The sequence below is a fragment of the Puntigrus tetrazona genome, chromosome 10 (assembly GCF_018831695.1).
Source record: "Puntigrus tetrazona isolate hp1 chromosome 10, ASM1883169v1, whole genome shotgun sequence".
NCBI classification, from domain to species: Eukaryota; Metazoa; Chordata; class Actinopteri; order Cypriniformes; family Cyprinidae; genus Puntigrus; species Puntigrus tetrazona.
Window position 1 is genome coordinate 2332552 of NC_056708.1, and position 15323 is coordinate 2347874.

The following is a 15323-nucleotide window of genomic DNA, read 5'->3' on the forward strand; positions in this document are numbered from 1 at the left end:
TTAATCCAAGCGCACGCTAAAAGTTTGATCTTTTGAACTCAAACCGTGTTTAAGATGTGGCAGCACCCACAAAATGAATATATTATTCAATACTTTTAACACGAACCTGGATTGCACCAGCAAAAGTTATACTGTTAAAATAATAAAGCTTTAAAGAATAACCGTTTCTGGTCCCTACACAACTTTACAGCGATCGGTTCTTAAAAGAACAATTCTATCTCAGAGTAAATAACATTTCTATAACCTGATAGCCCCTTTTACCACCTTTTGTGCAAAACGAAAAACTAAAGATGCCAAGAAACACATCATTAACATGTTCGGACTTTATACAGCATAATTATATTCATTTAAATCATGCATAGGCTGTAGGTTATTTGCTGCTCTTTTTTGGTCTTCTCTACATTAAATGGCTTCACTGTGGAGTGAATTGAACTGAGTTGAATTGATGTAGTTCATTCTTTGGGAGCAAATGACAGTTGTTGGTTATTCTGATTGCTAAGCAAACTGACACTAATTAATAACCCAGTGAAAGAAGCTGACCGGCAGCTGACCCGTTCCAGCAACTTTAATCATCATTCATATGTTTCTCTTTTTCTCCAAAAGATGGGCTTGGACGTTCAATTTTAAACTTTACTTTAGAATAACTGTGCTGAATTTAGTCCCGCGTGTCTTGGAAATAAGCACAATTTTAGATATTGCACTCTTTTTTCATTTAATGTGTGCTTATGAAAAATGATGAGCGCGTTTTAAATGAATCGCATCGTTTTCTTTGTGAAAAAAGATTTTACGCCTATACAAAATATGACTTTCAAACGTAAACCTGCCACAAACAAAAAATGCCACGAATGCCACTCACTTTATTTACGCAAAGATGAAGGTGTAATTATAATGAAGGTTTTAAAATATTCTCAATGACAAATGAAGAAAGTTTTCAGGCGTCGTCGACAATGGCGAATGTTTCCGGAGCAGGCTATCTTTCCCAATTTCCCTCACAACTTTCAGACGGGAAAGATCAAACACGGTATGCCATCACCCACGTTGCGATCCCGTAAAAAGCCCCACCTCTCTGGGATTCCTCGGGACGTGAAGTTCAGTGACAGCACCGGCCGCGTCGAGCGCATTTCTCGAGCTCGTCTCCGGAGCGCGAGAGCGTCGCGCGGCGAGCGCCTTTATATTCGTTCTCGCGCCTCGCGCCGGTTGACTCAGAGTGATTCGCCGGAGCACGACGGCATCAGCTCGCCGTCAGTCGCTAAAGCCTGCGCTCGGAATATCTTACGAAAGAGCCGAAGCACGACGCGTCCGCCGAGGAGCCGCGACGCGCGCCGAGTGAAAGGTGAGCGCCTCAGCTTTCTGAATGCCTCGTTAAAGTTTTCAAAATCGCGTCAAATCCAAAATAACGCTTTAACTGACAGGACATGCGCGTTTGGCTTTTATATGAACCTACATTTAATTTCTTACGTGTTCGTTATTTTAAAAAAAGCAGGCTGCGACATCGGTGTCAGTTGTGGATTATGATAAAAGCTGTTAGTAAGCTATTTCTGTTATTAATGCTTGTTAAATTAATCTCCGCGATCGAAAAAAAAGCACAGGACTTTTTCGTCTCGCGTGTTTGCCTGAAAGTTTAAAAATGTTTATCGTTTTGTAACAAATTCTTTCAAAAAAAAAAAAAAAAAAAAATAGACAAAATGATCGTCCGAAACTTGTCACAATAATTTTGCCCTTTTCACCCGTATTTATGGATTTTCAGTTTAATGTCCGTTATTGTATTTCAATGTAATTTGGCCGAAAATAGGTCAGCTATAACTTTTGAATAGCTTTTGTTTCAACGAAACATTTAAAACGACAATTAATTCTTAATGTTTACATTTTTAGTAGCCTAGAGGTAGACAAATATCTACTGGAAGATGTTCAACTAGACTGTCTAGTATGCTATACATTAATATCAGCAGATTCGTATAAAGACGGTTGTCTTGTTTTGTCGTACATTTATTTGTCGGACCATTTTTTTTACAACAAAAAATCTTTGAATATAGGCTACTCTCATGGCAGGTTATATTCTTTTTTGGGGGTCCCATATTTTACCTACACCCTCTATCACTGAATGAATGGGAGGAGCTTAAGACCGACAAAAAAACTTTAATAAAGCGGTTCACCCTTTTAATATCATCCCGTCGATTTCAAGCAGAAACAGCCGCATGTAGCATCTTTATTTTTGACATTTTTCTTCAAGAAGGTCACCAGTGTTACAAAAGATTATTATAATTTCATGAACACGAATGAACCCATCAATCAAGCTCTCCCCAGGGATGAAGGACACTAAAAAAAAATCAGTAATTTATGACTGTTGGAGGCTAAAATATGTTTCTGACCGTTTCAGGGATTGACCGATGCTGCAGAAGCTGAGCTGAAAGCAGCTAGAAAACACCGTTCTCCCGAGCTTTGGGAAAAAGTATGTGCACCGACACTCACCGCCGCAAAACACATCAGGTGTTACAACAAAATAATGACGAGAAATTAACTGTATTGTTTGCAGTTGTTAAAATGGAACACTTTTTGCTTTGCTTTTCACTCAGTCTTATTTGACAAGAACCGAATGTCCACGTTTGCTCATTTCAAACGCAGTTAAAATACTTATTTCGCAATTCCATAACGTCTACGGGTGGCACCGCACTGTATCGACCCCCAGCCCTATTTACCTGTCTGATGTATCACCGTTCAATCAAAAGATGCACGGAGTCTGATTACCTTACAGTAATAACATCACAGACTACTGGAAGCCGGCGTATTGAACTGCATTCAGGTAACACCAACGTCGTTGCAATCAAGACGAAACACGAAACGCTTTACGTCTGATGAGATCGTGTTTAAACGATATTGCCTGATAAGTCTTCACAGGCCGAGCGCGTTTAGTCTTGCAATTTTCCGATAGACCTCCAGCATTAAATAAGGATTATAATGTAGGACAGTGTACTTAGGCCTATTTAGACCGCGGCGCGCTGTGGGACTTTCTGTTCGTGACAATTATAGGTCAGAGAGGAGCCTTTAAAGAGAGCGGGATTCATTGAAGCGAACCTGCTTCGGAAAGCGATTCATTTGTTTTAAAACACAACAGTTTGCCCGAGGTATATTTGGATAGATGATGGATTTGGTGCGTAATGTCCATTAGGCTCCTCTCTTTTTTTTCCGTCTTCTGTATTGACCCCGACAGGTCACATAAGTAATTTTTTAAACGCGTGATTAATTTCACAGTAGGGTTAACATACATATAGATGAAGTTCAATGCATCACGCGAATTATGATTTAAGGCCTAAGCGTTAACTGTTCGGCGTGAGTAGCCGTCATCATCTGTGGTTTAATAAACATAAATGGACAGTTCAACTGGTCTTTGCTATAATAAGCACTGCATTATACTTATGAGACAAGCATGATCAAAATATATGCACGAAAACACCAGCAAACGTATGATATTACAATTATTGAAACGCAGGTAAGGCCATTTTTATCAAAAAATTAAAAAACGCTTTTCCACAGTGTTAGAAATTCATTTAAAGTGATGTATCAAATGTATCATATCACATATATATATTTTTTCATATTCCTGTAATGGGATGAGGGGTCGTATGAGGTGCTCTTTGGCTGCTGGGAGACAAAAGCCAGCGGGATGGGATCTAAATGAGGTTTAGGGGGCTGCAGATGGGACCCTCTTTTTCCTGTCAATTTGATTTGGTTTTTCAAAACACTTGACCTTTTGTACTAATTCTATTATCGCGGCAAAATGGAGACGTCACAATTAAGCCCAATATTCGTATCGTAATTACGCGCAACGTCATCGGTATCTTCACAACAACTTAAGGCGCAACGAAGACATTTAAAATAAAACACCCAAAGAGTCTTTGTAGCCACGTTTTTCATGTAGCAAAAAAATACGCCATTTTTAATATTGTAATTTTTCACAGCCGGATCAATAGCGCACCCGCTATTACAGGAATGCTGTTGATGAGACAGTTCGTCGGACAGCGTGTCGAGCGATTAGTTTTATTATCGCTTTCGGTCGATTCAGTACGTACAGCCCATGCGCTGCCCTCTTAACGATGAAAAAATGACACGCCGACATTTGTCCTCTTTCGCTTGATTTATGAACGCGTGGAAATCGGCTCAGCGTGGCCTGACAGTTTGGACAGTTTCGGTGCGCGACTTCTGCAGATGCTGATAACGAAATGATAAAGCGTTATATATATATATATATATATATATATATATATATATATATATATATATATATATATATATAAATACCCGAATGCTCTTCACTCTTAAAAGGATTTGGCTAATTTTACCGCTTGGAAAACAACGTGGGTGGGTCAAACGGTAGCTAAAAGTCATACTTAGCAAAAAAAATAAATAAATAAAAACTGCTGTTATTATTTTAAATTATTTAAATTATTTTTTAAAGCATCCTACAATACATTTTCGTTTAAGGATTTAATATAAACACGCGTAATTTCATTAACGCTGTGAGAAAATGTTTTGGTTTGGGCTACGTGTTTTCTAAAACGTAAAAAAAAATGATAAAACAGTTTCTCGCGCTATCGTAGTGATTGCGCGCGGCTGGATCTCGGGAGTTTTTCCTCTAATTCAGACGTGAACTCCAGGCGAGTTTGAGTGGCAGTCGGTGAAACGTCATTGGCTCTTCAGAGGGGCAGAGCCACGCCAATCACTCACAGCGCGCTCCGGCAATAAGAGCCGGCGCGTGAGGCGCGCGCTTATTCGCGCTTTCTCCGCTCTTACAACCGATGCCGGACTCGATAAAGGAGCCTGTCGCGATACCGGCCGTCCGTCGCGCTCGCGTTCATAAAGTTCGCGGCGCTCGTTGGCCGCTTCGAAGGCAAATTTCCGATTTTGCGTGTGGAATAGGCTGCGACATGATTTGAATTCCGTAGCTTTTGGACATCTCCGGCGGCGCGCGGAGGTAAGATAAATACAAACTTTTTTTTTTTTATCTGAGTCCGGTTAAAAATGATGTGTTATTGTTCGGGTTTAGGCTTTTAAGGTGGCGTTTGTTCTCGGGGTTAAAAAGTGAAAGCGTGGATACAAATATATTGTTATGGTGGTATAATAATAATCATAATAATCGTTAATTATTATTGTTATTATTCGGATAATATTAAATGAGACTTATATGAGAAATTAACTCAATCTAAAAAAGCGACTTTCTGTTGGCTATGCTGTGCGGAAAAATTCGGAACAGAACGGCGAAAGGACAAAACGTTCTCACAGGAAAATCCGTTTAAACTCGACAATTTTCGCTATATTGTTAATTCCTCAAATAAATCGTTAAAAAGGTTAAATAATTACGCATCGTTAAAAAGCATTGCACACATTTTCTTTTTGCGTTTTCACGCAGAAGCAAAAAGTGTTCGCGCTTCAAAGTATTTAAGGAATAAAATAAATCATTACATGTTGCTGGCACAATGATTTATCTATTCATTTATTTTTAAACATAGACCTATATATCTTTTTATTTAATTTGCGATCATATTAAACGTCTTTATTTCTCTCGTTCTTTAAATGGGTTTTTATTTCATCATCGTCATTTTTTATTTCTCCCGCACCGTATTCTGATCTGCACAATGTTCCTGACGCGTTGAACAACCTTTACAGTAATTGTGCAAGTTGTTTAATTCTCTCTTTCTCTCTCTTTTTGTGTAATTTAAAAAAAAAAATCTAGTTTCTATTTAATAACTGTGCCACATCCGGTAGCTAATAACTACATATTATCAGACTGTGCTTTACACTGTGCATAAATGAATTAACACAACAGAAACTTTTTTTTTTTTCCAATTCCTTTTTCATTGTTAACTTAACCTTTTAAATGTGTTTTGCAGACAAATTTCTCCACTCATTGGTCAATGGAAAAGAGTCTTCTGCCTGGACCAAACGACATTGTGATGGCCACCCCACCGAGTTCATTCCAGCAGGAGCCGCTCACGCCTCCGAGATCCTCGCTCAAGCCCAACCAAGTAGGGCAGGTCATCCTCTACGGGGTGCCTATTGTCTCGCTGGTGATTGACAATCAAGAGCGCTTATGCTTAGCTCAGATATCCAACACCCTGTTAAAGAACTACAGCTACAACGAGATCCACAACCGGCGAGTGGCTCTGGGCATCACTTGCGTTCAGTGCACCCCGGTCCAGCTGGAGATCCTCCGGCGGGCGGGCGCCATGCCCATCTCGTCTCGCCGCTGCGGCATGATCACCAAGCGCGAGGCGGAGCGACTGTGCAAGTCTTTCCTGGGAGAGAACTCTCCACCCAAGCTGCCAGACAACTTTGCGTTCGACGTGATGCACGAATGCGCTTGGGGCTGCCGGGGAAGTTTCATCCCGGCACGCTACAACAGCTCCCGGGCCAAATGCATCAAGTGTTCCTACTGTAATATGTACTTCTCTCCTAACAAATTCATCTTCCACTCACACCGCACGCCCGAGGCCAAGTACACGCAGCCAGACGCCGCCAACTTCAACTCCTGGCGTCGGCACCTTAAACTGACAGACAAAACGGCACCGGAGGACCTGTTGTTCGCCTGGGAGGACGTAAAAGCCATGTTTAACGGAGGAAGTCGCAAGAGGGCGCTTCCGTCCTCTAACTGCTCGCCCATGGGCTCCGTTAAAGCTGTGAACTCGGTTCTGCCCCACATGATTTCTCCGGATCTGGCCCAGAAGAGAGGGCGTTACGAAGACGACGATGAGTTGGACGGCAACAGCCTGTCGCCCCGAAAGGCCCCGCGCAGTTACCCGGTCATCCCAGTCCCGAGCAAAGGTTTCGGGATGTTGCAGAAGTTCCCAACAACGTCGCTTTTCCCAAACCCATACACCTTTCCAGCTTTCGGGCTTTGCCCGCAGAAGAAGGACGACAGCGAGGCGACCAACGGACAGAAAAACAGCCTCTCAGGGCTCCTTTGGCCAGGCCGAAAGGACGCTTTTTATCCTCCCTTCTGCATGTTTTGGCCGCCGAGGGCAACCGGGGGTATCCCAGTGCCCACTTATCTCCAGCCCCAACCTAACGCCCTGTCCTCGCTCACAGAAAGCCCGTCTCTCAGACAGGCCTTTCTGGATCTGTCCGAACAGGGCGATGCCGGTTCAGCTTTGGAAGCGAACCCTAGATCGGGACTGTTCGAGAGCGACTGCCCACCCGTGACCTCTGACCTCCGACCGGCCCAGGAGGGCTGGTTAAAACTGCTAGACGCCCCCTCGCTGCAAGCCCGCAAAGCCAGTTACCACTCCGCCTTCCGGCCGGTGGTCAAGGACGCAGAAAGCATCGCCAAGCTCCACGGCAGCCTGGAGGACTTCGGCCCGGAGCGGCACCTGTCTCCCGGCACCAGCTGCAGCTACGACAGCGGAGAGAGCGACGAGGAGCAGGAAGTAGACGTGGAGACCAAACAGGATGAGGAGCAGGAGGACTTCGGCAGCCGAGCGCCACAGACGCCCCTGCACATGCGCGGGCTTCCTGAAAGCAGCTCGGGGGAACCGCAGCAGGCCAAAGAACCGCCCTCCTTCCTGAGCACTCCCGCTGAGACCTCGGCAGAGGACAAACCCGGCCTCGCTGTCAGTCCGCCCACCATCCTCAAAGTCCCCAGCCCCGTTCACGGCTCGCTGGAGGAAAGCGGCGCGTACAGAAATGTAAATATTCCCTCCAGGCACTTTAACTAATTATTTAAATGCGGGCCATTGGCTGGCAGGGGCCATATGCGTAACAAGATTGATAGCCTGTGTTCCCTGCAGAAATGAAATATTCAGAGCTCTTTGATCCCTTCTAATAAGCCCAGTCGTGTTTTGTTTAATGGCGACATTATGTTTGCTCCCCTTTGTCACTTCTGCCTATTAGCCCTTTTAATCTTTAACCCTCTGACGCTACATTAACAGACAGAGCGACAGGGATCGAAACGGGAATTCTTTAGCAATTAGCCTCACGCGTGTTGATTTATCAAGGGGAACTCGGTGGCATCAGGATCGTATATAAAACATAACAGCGCTGTCGCGCTCAAGGCTAATCAATTCTGTGCTTTTGGCTGACTGATATATTTTGTTGCTCTATGTTCAACCTTTGGCCTGGTGTTATGAATCAGTTCTAATCAGACATCGCTGGTGTTTTATGCTTGCAGGCTCACAAGAGCAGAGACGATGGGCTGCCGGCATATGCAAGCAAAAACAAAACCGCCATCTCAGGTGAGAAATGAACGTGAAGTCAATGTCAGTGCAACATAATGGATTTGAATGTTCCATGCATTTTATATATACGTACATAATTAATATTCTAAAATGTGTCAAATTAAATCTCTCTCTCTCTCTCACACACACACACATATATATATATATATATATATATATATATATATATATATATATATATATATATATATATATATATATATATACACACACATTTTACTTTAAGGTCCATTAACAAACCTCAATAAACTCCTATTTTATTAATAATCAGCAAGACAGTGGTTGATAGCTATTGGGTTGGATTAGGGATGTAGAATATAGTCATTCAGAATATATAAGCACTAACAATCAGCCAATAGGTTATATATATATATATATATATATATATATATATATATATATATATATATATATATATATAACCTATTGGCTGATTGTTAGGCATTCTAATAAGCAACTAGTTAAAACCGAGAACTGATCCCTATACTAAAGTTACCATATTTAAACGAATCGATGATTAACAAAGATTGCACAATTTCACACCTTTACCTTAACATTTCATTTATTTGCGTGCATGCGTTCATATTTGATTTTTTATTTGTTTTGTTCAGATGACAACAAAGAGCAGAGCAGCTTTTTTGTCCCGGAGACAGAAACGTCGGCGCCCGAATACTGGCGGGAGAATCCAAGTAAGACCGCACGCCACTTTATCTGCGCTTTACATCCGCCACTTACACCAGCAAGAGGGCCGCCAAATAATTTGCACGGCGCAGCCAGCCCATCCCTGCAAGGATATTAGGATTAATCTAAATATAAAAGATACGGGATGGAATATACTCTCGCCGCACTCTTAAAATGGAGCAGCTCTCTCTACAATGTCATTGGGAAAATGTGTTCTGTAGGGAGCCATAACAGTTCAGCGAGACAATCAGCTCAACGCCAGGAAGGTGACAATCACCATTTGAACAATATCAGATGGAAATAATTGCCTTTTGCTTGGCAAAATCTTCCATTAGAAAGATCATAGCTTATTGCCTTTTATCTGTCAGAAAGACATTAAAAGTGTTTTATGACATCTACGGCAACATTTATATTATCTAGCCGATAATGATCTCCTCATATAACGTATAATATATTTGAAAAAATTACATGAAACAAATTAAATGAAACCACCTTTGCCTGATTGCTAAATGTCTCCGAGGGGCTACTGGGAAACGTGATTAGAACTTCTGATTTTCCAAAGAGTCTAACGGCAGTGTCTTAAAGATAGTTCTGTTTCTTGGGAGGGAGGAAAAAAATAATCTAATTTTCCATTTATATAATGCAAACTGCCTTGGCTTTGACTATTCACGGTTAATTGACTGTCAAACGAGGTTGTTATCCTCAGGCACTGTCTGCAAATTTGCTTGTCAAATGAGACAGAGAGAGGAGGAGAGCGAGAACAAGACCGCTTTCCAAATGAGGAACGCCTTGTTCGGCTTAAGGAGGCAAGACGGGAAATGAGAAGAGAGAGAGAAAGAGAGAGAGAGGAGAGAGACGGTCGAATGAGGGGAAGATTATACCAATGCCTTGGATCACTTCATTTGAGCCATTTGAGAAATAGACACAAAAACACAGGAGTACCGACTCCTAAGGATTGCAATCAAAACTGCTTCAAATAATTTCCCGATTCAATAACGTAGTAACAATAATGAAATCAGCTGTTTTCACAATTTCTGGAGACTGGCATATCGCCATGGCTGTTTATTCCAATGCACTAAATCAGAAATTTTGTTGAGCGAGTTAGATTCTTTTCAAGTGTTGTGTTTTCACAGTAAATACGAAACCATGTCATGTTCACGATATATATGAATGCCATATATCGTCACCCACGCTGTATTTCGCTTTGTAAGTCAAACGCTGGGATCTGAAGTATCTTGATGTCAGACTGACATCTACTGGTTGCTGGTAGAACTGTGTCTCAGTCTCTGTTACAACAACACCAATGGATGATTGCAGTGTGTTATAATTTTGACATTTTCTGTTCAGCAGACCAAAGTCAAGACACAAACTCCCCCGTATCGCTCAAGAAGGATGTTGAGAACATGGAAAAAGGTGAGACGACGAGCAAACACTTCATCGAGGCATAAACGTTTGGGGTCTGAACGAAATACTTTTATTCAGCAAGGACAGATTCCTTTGATTGTAAGTGATAGTGAATGCATTTAAGTAACTTTACGTTCATTAAAGCAGCTGTTTTTAGCATCGATAATAACGTTCGCATATTAGAACGATTTCTGAAGGATCGCGTGTCACTGAAGACTGGAGCGATGATGCTAAAAAATCAGCTTTATATACTACATTTGACAAAATATAAAAAAATATATTACGTGCCATGAATAATATTTCACAATTTAGCTGTTTTTTTTTAACAAAATAGACTTTCAAAACTCCTACTAACCCGAACTTGACGCAAAATGCCGTTTTTGTTACTGCTCTAGACGTAATAGTCGATACTTCAGCACAGCTCAGCGTCTGATCTTGATTTATCGTGCAATCTGTCCTTCAGAGGAACTCCAGAAAGTTCTCCTTGAACAGATAGATTTACGGAGGAGACTGGAGCAGGAGTTTCACGCTCTGAAAGGCAGCTCTCCATTTCCGGTTTTCCGTAAGTGCCCTTACTTTCGCCATAAGTCGTAAAACTGGTCCCACAAATGATCAGAAAGAACCTGTTTGAAAAGAGTTCATATATGAGCTCACCCCGAAATTTTTGGCTATCCTACAGATAACTTTCAGGACCAGATGAAGAGAGAATTGGCTTACAGGGAAGAAATGGTGCAGCAGTTACAGATGGTAAGGAGCTTCCATCTAGAATAAGGTCATGATTTCCCATCTGATTAATTTCCTCGTCAATCGTACAAACATCCCACACGCAGCCCTGTTATATTAGTAATCTGCTCTAGCAGGCTAAATCGACGTTAAAGAAGAAATGTGAGGGAACCAGCAGACTAGCAGCAGGATCCGGCGTCTCGTAATCTTTTGTTGTCTAGAACTGGTTCAACATTGCACAGCGCCGCGGCATCAATCACCGCTGCATCTGTGTTTTAACACATGGATGATGCTGGCAGACTGCCACTGTGTGTTCTCTCGGTTCAACACCATCCGTCAAGCCAGGGGAGATCATACATGAGAGATTACAGTGTGACAGATTGAAAGCTCAACTTCTGTAATGCAGAAAACTATAGAGACGAATACATAATGAAGGTCGTAAGACGCAAGCTTCCTTTTGGCATCGTATCATCATGTATTAAGGCAGCATGGCACAAGTAGCCCCGTGCATTACGGATATAGTCACGACTGATCTGTATTTTTAATTTAAAGACAGCACGGCTGGCATAATGTGTTTATGATGTAGTTGGAAAGTAATGCATGCAGTAGGAATGCGTTAAAGTAATGAAATCAGTTTCAAAAAAGGAAAATCTGTCACCGTTTCCACATATTAGGCAGCACTACATCGATGTAGACAGAAATGTTTCGTAAACAGCAAATCAGCAAGGATTTCTGGAGGTTACGGTGTTGAAAATGTAGCTTTGATCACATTAAATAAAATACATTTTAAAATATATTTGCATAGAAAACTGTTTTAATTTGATAAATATTTCAGAAATTTACTTTTTACTGTCAAATGAATGAATAAAAAAAAAAATATATATATATATATATATATATATATATATATATATATATATATATATATATATATATATATATATATATATATATATATTTATATTTATATATATATATAATTTTAAAGATTACTTACTAAACTAAATTCTAATAAAATGTCCTTTTCTAGATATACGATTTATTTCCTAAAATGGTGGATAAGAGAAATGCTGTATTGCTAATGTAGTATTAACAGATTCCATGTTTTGTTCTTCTTTTTATTATTAATGAATTAATTCTTTCGTACTTATTTTTAGATTCCCTATGCAAACATCATTAGAAAAGAAAAGGTCGGGACGCATCTAAACAAAAGCTAAATGGTAAGTTATTTCATCAAATGCGAAACATAATGTCGGCCATTTAGTAAAGTATGTTGTAGGTTTCTCAGCAAAATCAGAAACGGCTCTGTTTTCGACGTTCTTGATCAATCCTAGTGACTATACCAATTGTGTGTTTTAGGTCAAGTGGTTTTTTTGCAACAAAATCAAGCTGCTCTCAACATCTTTCGACGCGAAGAGGTTAAATCATCGCCATCTCTGTGAGGAATCATCAAGCACAGCGAAAGCAGCCTCTTGACCGGATCAAATGTTGAACGCTGCCGTCGACGGACCACCTCATCGATGTCCAGCTCTCAATCAAACCCAAAGGCATCAGTGTACTGACCGATACACAGTACAGTTCAATGCACCTACCAATGATTTAGAGTTCATTTGACGTATTTCCTGTACAGTAACCCCTCTTTGATTAATCATGAACTTATTTAAGTTTATTTATTACCCATGCAGTCACATGTTTATTGATAACAGCAAACTGTACAATGATATTAGCTATAGGTTGTAAATGTAAAAAGGGAGGTTGTGGAGGGTCCGGGTTGCTCTGAAGGCTGCTGCCTGAGAGCTATCTGAAAGCGTGTACACTTTTCATGTTTTGCCTGTTTAAATACAACATTGACATAAACACAAGTTTAAAAATGTTATTATTAACTGTTCATGCAAATGTATTTAAATATGTTCTTGTAGTTTCTCTACTATTTATGTGGATAATTAAAAGTCTATAATATGAAAAAGACTATTTTTTTTTTTGAAAGTGGCACTTTGATAAACACAAGCATTATACAATTTGCAACCGAAAAAGATACTTTGTGGTATTTGATATATAACATAACATATGCGGGCATTTTTAGGGTTTACACACGATTTTGCACTGATTTAATTACGTATAAAATATATAATTCAGTTACTAAATTCGTTACTCTTCGTTTTATTAATTATTATTTTTTCCTGCATATTAGTGTTTTATTTTAGTAGTGTATAAATGCGGCGATATATTATTGTACATAAAAAAATTAAATATTGATATCTAAATAGTGTACAACGATACACCGACTACGTTTTCAATGAACACGTGATTCATTTGTTTGGCGGGTGCCAACATAGCGAAATTCATAATAATAACATAATAATTAAACAAGTGCAGTTAGAGCAGCATTTTGCGTTTTTCGGACTTTTGTCAATCTAAGCGTCTCTTGGCGCGCCTGTGACGTAATCACGCGCGACGCTGGATCTTCTACGTCAGCGCAGTAGTGCCAACATGGCGTTCACCCTGTACGCGCTGATCCAAACGGCGATATTATTTACTAACGCCATCGCGGTTCTCCACGAAGAGAGGTTTCTCAGTAAAAGTAAGTCATTAGGATTGTGTTTTGAGTGACGCTGAAGTGCGTGCGCGCGTGTTTCTATCAGGTTTGCTCGCTTAGAGTCGACGTCTTCCAAATGTGAGGGAAACAGGAAAATGGTGTTTTGATAGCGATTATGACATTCTTTGTTTTTAAAACGACCGTGGTGGTTTTTGACGTTACCTACAGTTACAGTTAGTGATTATTCATAGATTTTGGTTATTAAGAGAATTGCTGCTTGTATGCTGTTGTTTTACCTGTCTATTTATATGATTCACCAGTAGCATATAATGTAAATGTGCCGGCATATGAATTAATATATCTGAAATAAAACGGTTTTTGAATCTTGAGAGGGATGGCAGGGCTGCTGAAAAGTAAACGGGGTTTTATTCAACACAACGCTTCCCCATTGGTTAATAGCGTCCATCTCTAAAACGGCAAAATGTGGAAACATTAATGGGAATAAACTTGATTTAATTTGTAATCAACTAGCACGGAAGGAACGTAAAAGGAATCTGATGGAATGATACACTCGTATAAAAATGATTTATTCATGTTATTTTTAAATGATGTGCAAAATCCAGCAAGAAGGGCTTAATATCTACGAAAGTATTAGAGAAAAAAAAAAAATCTCTTTGATTTGATCAATAAGTTAAATTCTTATAAAGGCAATGTATCTGATGGCACCGAAATAAACATTTATATATTATTGATATATATATATATATATCATGGCAGAGGGTTCTGTATTTAACAACAACATGTTTTTTTCCAGTCGGCTGGGGAGCAGAGCAGAGTATTGGAGGATTTGGAGATGAACCCGGCATTAAAGCTCAACTTCTCAACCTTATTCGCTCCGTCAGGACTGTCATGAGAGGTTTGTTCTTTTGCACAGCGTTGATACCGATGTCTACTCATTTCTGTGTTTATTCTAAGAGTACCTGTAATGCTTTTTAGATTTGCACTGATCTTTATCACATTCTGAGGAAAAATAGCTCTCATGTCTTCATGTAATATCAGAAATCGCTTTACGTGAACACGTTTTTTCTCTTCTCCTCCCACAGTTCCTCTGATAGCGGTTAATTCAGTGTGCATCGTCTTATTATTACTGTTCGGATGAAGAAGGAAGCGGTGGGTTGCGGTGGATCAGGATCTCACGAGGAACACAGCGAATGCGGCGAAGGAAAATGGACTGTTTTCGTATCTGTGGTTCTAAATGTGGCTCTCCAGCGCGTGCAAATTGTGCCCCGAATGATTTACTGAAAGTACTCCGGTAGTTTTACACGAAACGAATACCGGTAAACATTTTCTTTTTCATGTTTCGTAACTATACAGAAGCTCCCGCGTCTGCGCTTGTGGTTTCTAACACATTCAGGGTCCTTTAAATCGTGTTTCTTAGAGCAAGCGACAGTGAAATCAACCGGACAGGTCTGTCAAAGAGGTCTCTTGGCACCTGAATTATTTTTTTTTTTCAATACATAAATTCCACAAAGCTAATCTTAAATGTTTCCATATCGAAAGACGGCTTGGAAAGTACAAGTTGGGTTTAAAATATATAAAGGCTTCTGGGTAAATTTGAATAAAGATGTGGTTAATGTAGTGTTGTCACGCTTTAATATGCAACGCGTTTGACCAAATGAGCTTCTACTCTTACGAGACAGTCATTTAATAAAGTTATTTTGCCTTTTCATCTGTCGATGCATGTTTTTGTTTTG

General features: G+C 40.2%; 2 protein-coding genes across 5 annotated transcripts; both read left to right on the plus strand.

Annotated features, from left to right (window-relative positions):
* The first annotated feature begins 1092 nt into the window (after positions 1-1092).
* On the plus strand, positions 1093-12976 carry skor2 (SKI family transcriptional corepressor 2). Of its 4 annotated transcripts, XM_043250060.1 has the most exons (10): positions 1093-1333; positions 2378-2449; positions 5886-7676; positions 8159-8222; positions 8837-8914; positions 10254-10319; positions 10774-10872; positions 10990-11057; positions 12191-12253; positions 12393-12976. In XM_043250060.1, exons 3-9 carry the CDS (start codon positions 5910-5912, stop codon positions 12248-12250), a joined length of 2202 nt encoding a protein of 733 aa, XP_043105995.1. In that variant the 5' UTR covers positions 1093-1333; positions 2378-2449; positions 5886-5909; the 3' UTR covers positions 12251-12253; positions 12393-12976. The 4 variants fall into 4 exon arrangements, with proteins under 4 accessions (XP_043105995.1, XP_043105996.1, XP_043105994.1 ...); XM_043250061.1 differs by lacking the exon at positions 2378-2449; XM_043250059.1 differs by lacking the exons at positions 1093-1333; positions 2378-2449 and adding an exon at positions 4754-4969.
* A 492-nt stretch (positions 12977-13468) lies between these two features.
* ier3ip1 (immediate early response 3 interacting protein 1) lies at positions 13469-15298 on the plus strand. The gene is made up of 3 exons (XM_043250129.1): positions 13469-13614; positions 14384-14485; positions 14673-15298. The coding sequence occupies exons 1-3, from the start codon at positions 13524-13526 to the stop codon at positions 14726-14728; spliced, it is 249 nt and encodes an 82-aa protein (XP_043106064.1). The 5' UTR covers positions 13469-13523; the 3' UTR covers positions 14729-15298.
* The last annotated feature ends 25 nt before the right edge of the window (positions 15299-15323 follow it).

Excerpts from the sequence above, each read along its gene's own strand:
- ier3ip1 (XM_043250129.1), top strand. The coding sequence starts at position 13,524 with ATGGCGTTCACCCTGTACGCGCTGATCCAAACGGCGATATTATTTACT. Across the intron at positions 13,615-14,383 it reads AGAGAGGTTTCTCAGTAAAA|TCGGCTGGGGAGCAGAGCAG; the intron begins GTAAGTCATTAG and ends GTTTTTTTCCAG. Across the intron at positions 14,486-14,672 it reads CGTCAGGACTGTCATGAGAG|TTCCTCTGATAGCGGTTAAT; the intron begins GTTTGTTCTTTT and ends CTCCTCCCACAG.
- skor2 (XM_043250060.1), top strand. The coding sequence starts at position 5,910 with ATGGAAAAGAGTCTTCTGCCTGGACCAAACGACATTGTGATGGCCACC. Across the intron at positions 7,677-8,158 it reads AAAGCGGCGCGTACAGAAAT|GCTCACAAGAGCAGAGACGA; the intron begins GTAAATATTCCC and ends TTATGCTTGCAG. Across the intron at positions 8,915-10,253 it reads ATACTGGCGGGAGAATCCAA|CAGACCAAAGTCAAGACACA; the intron begins GTAAGACCGCAC and ends TTTTCTGTTCAG.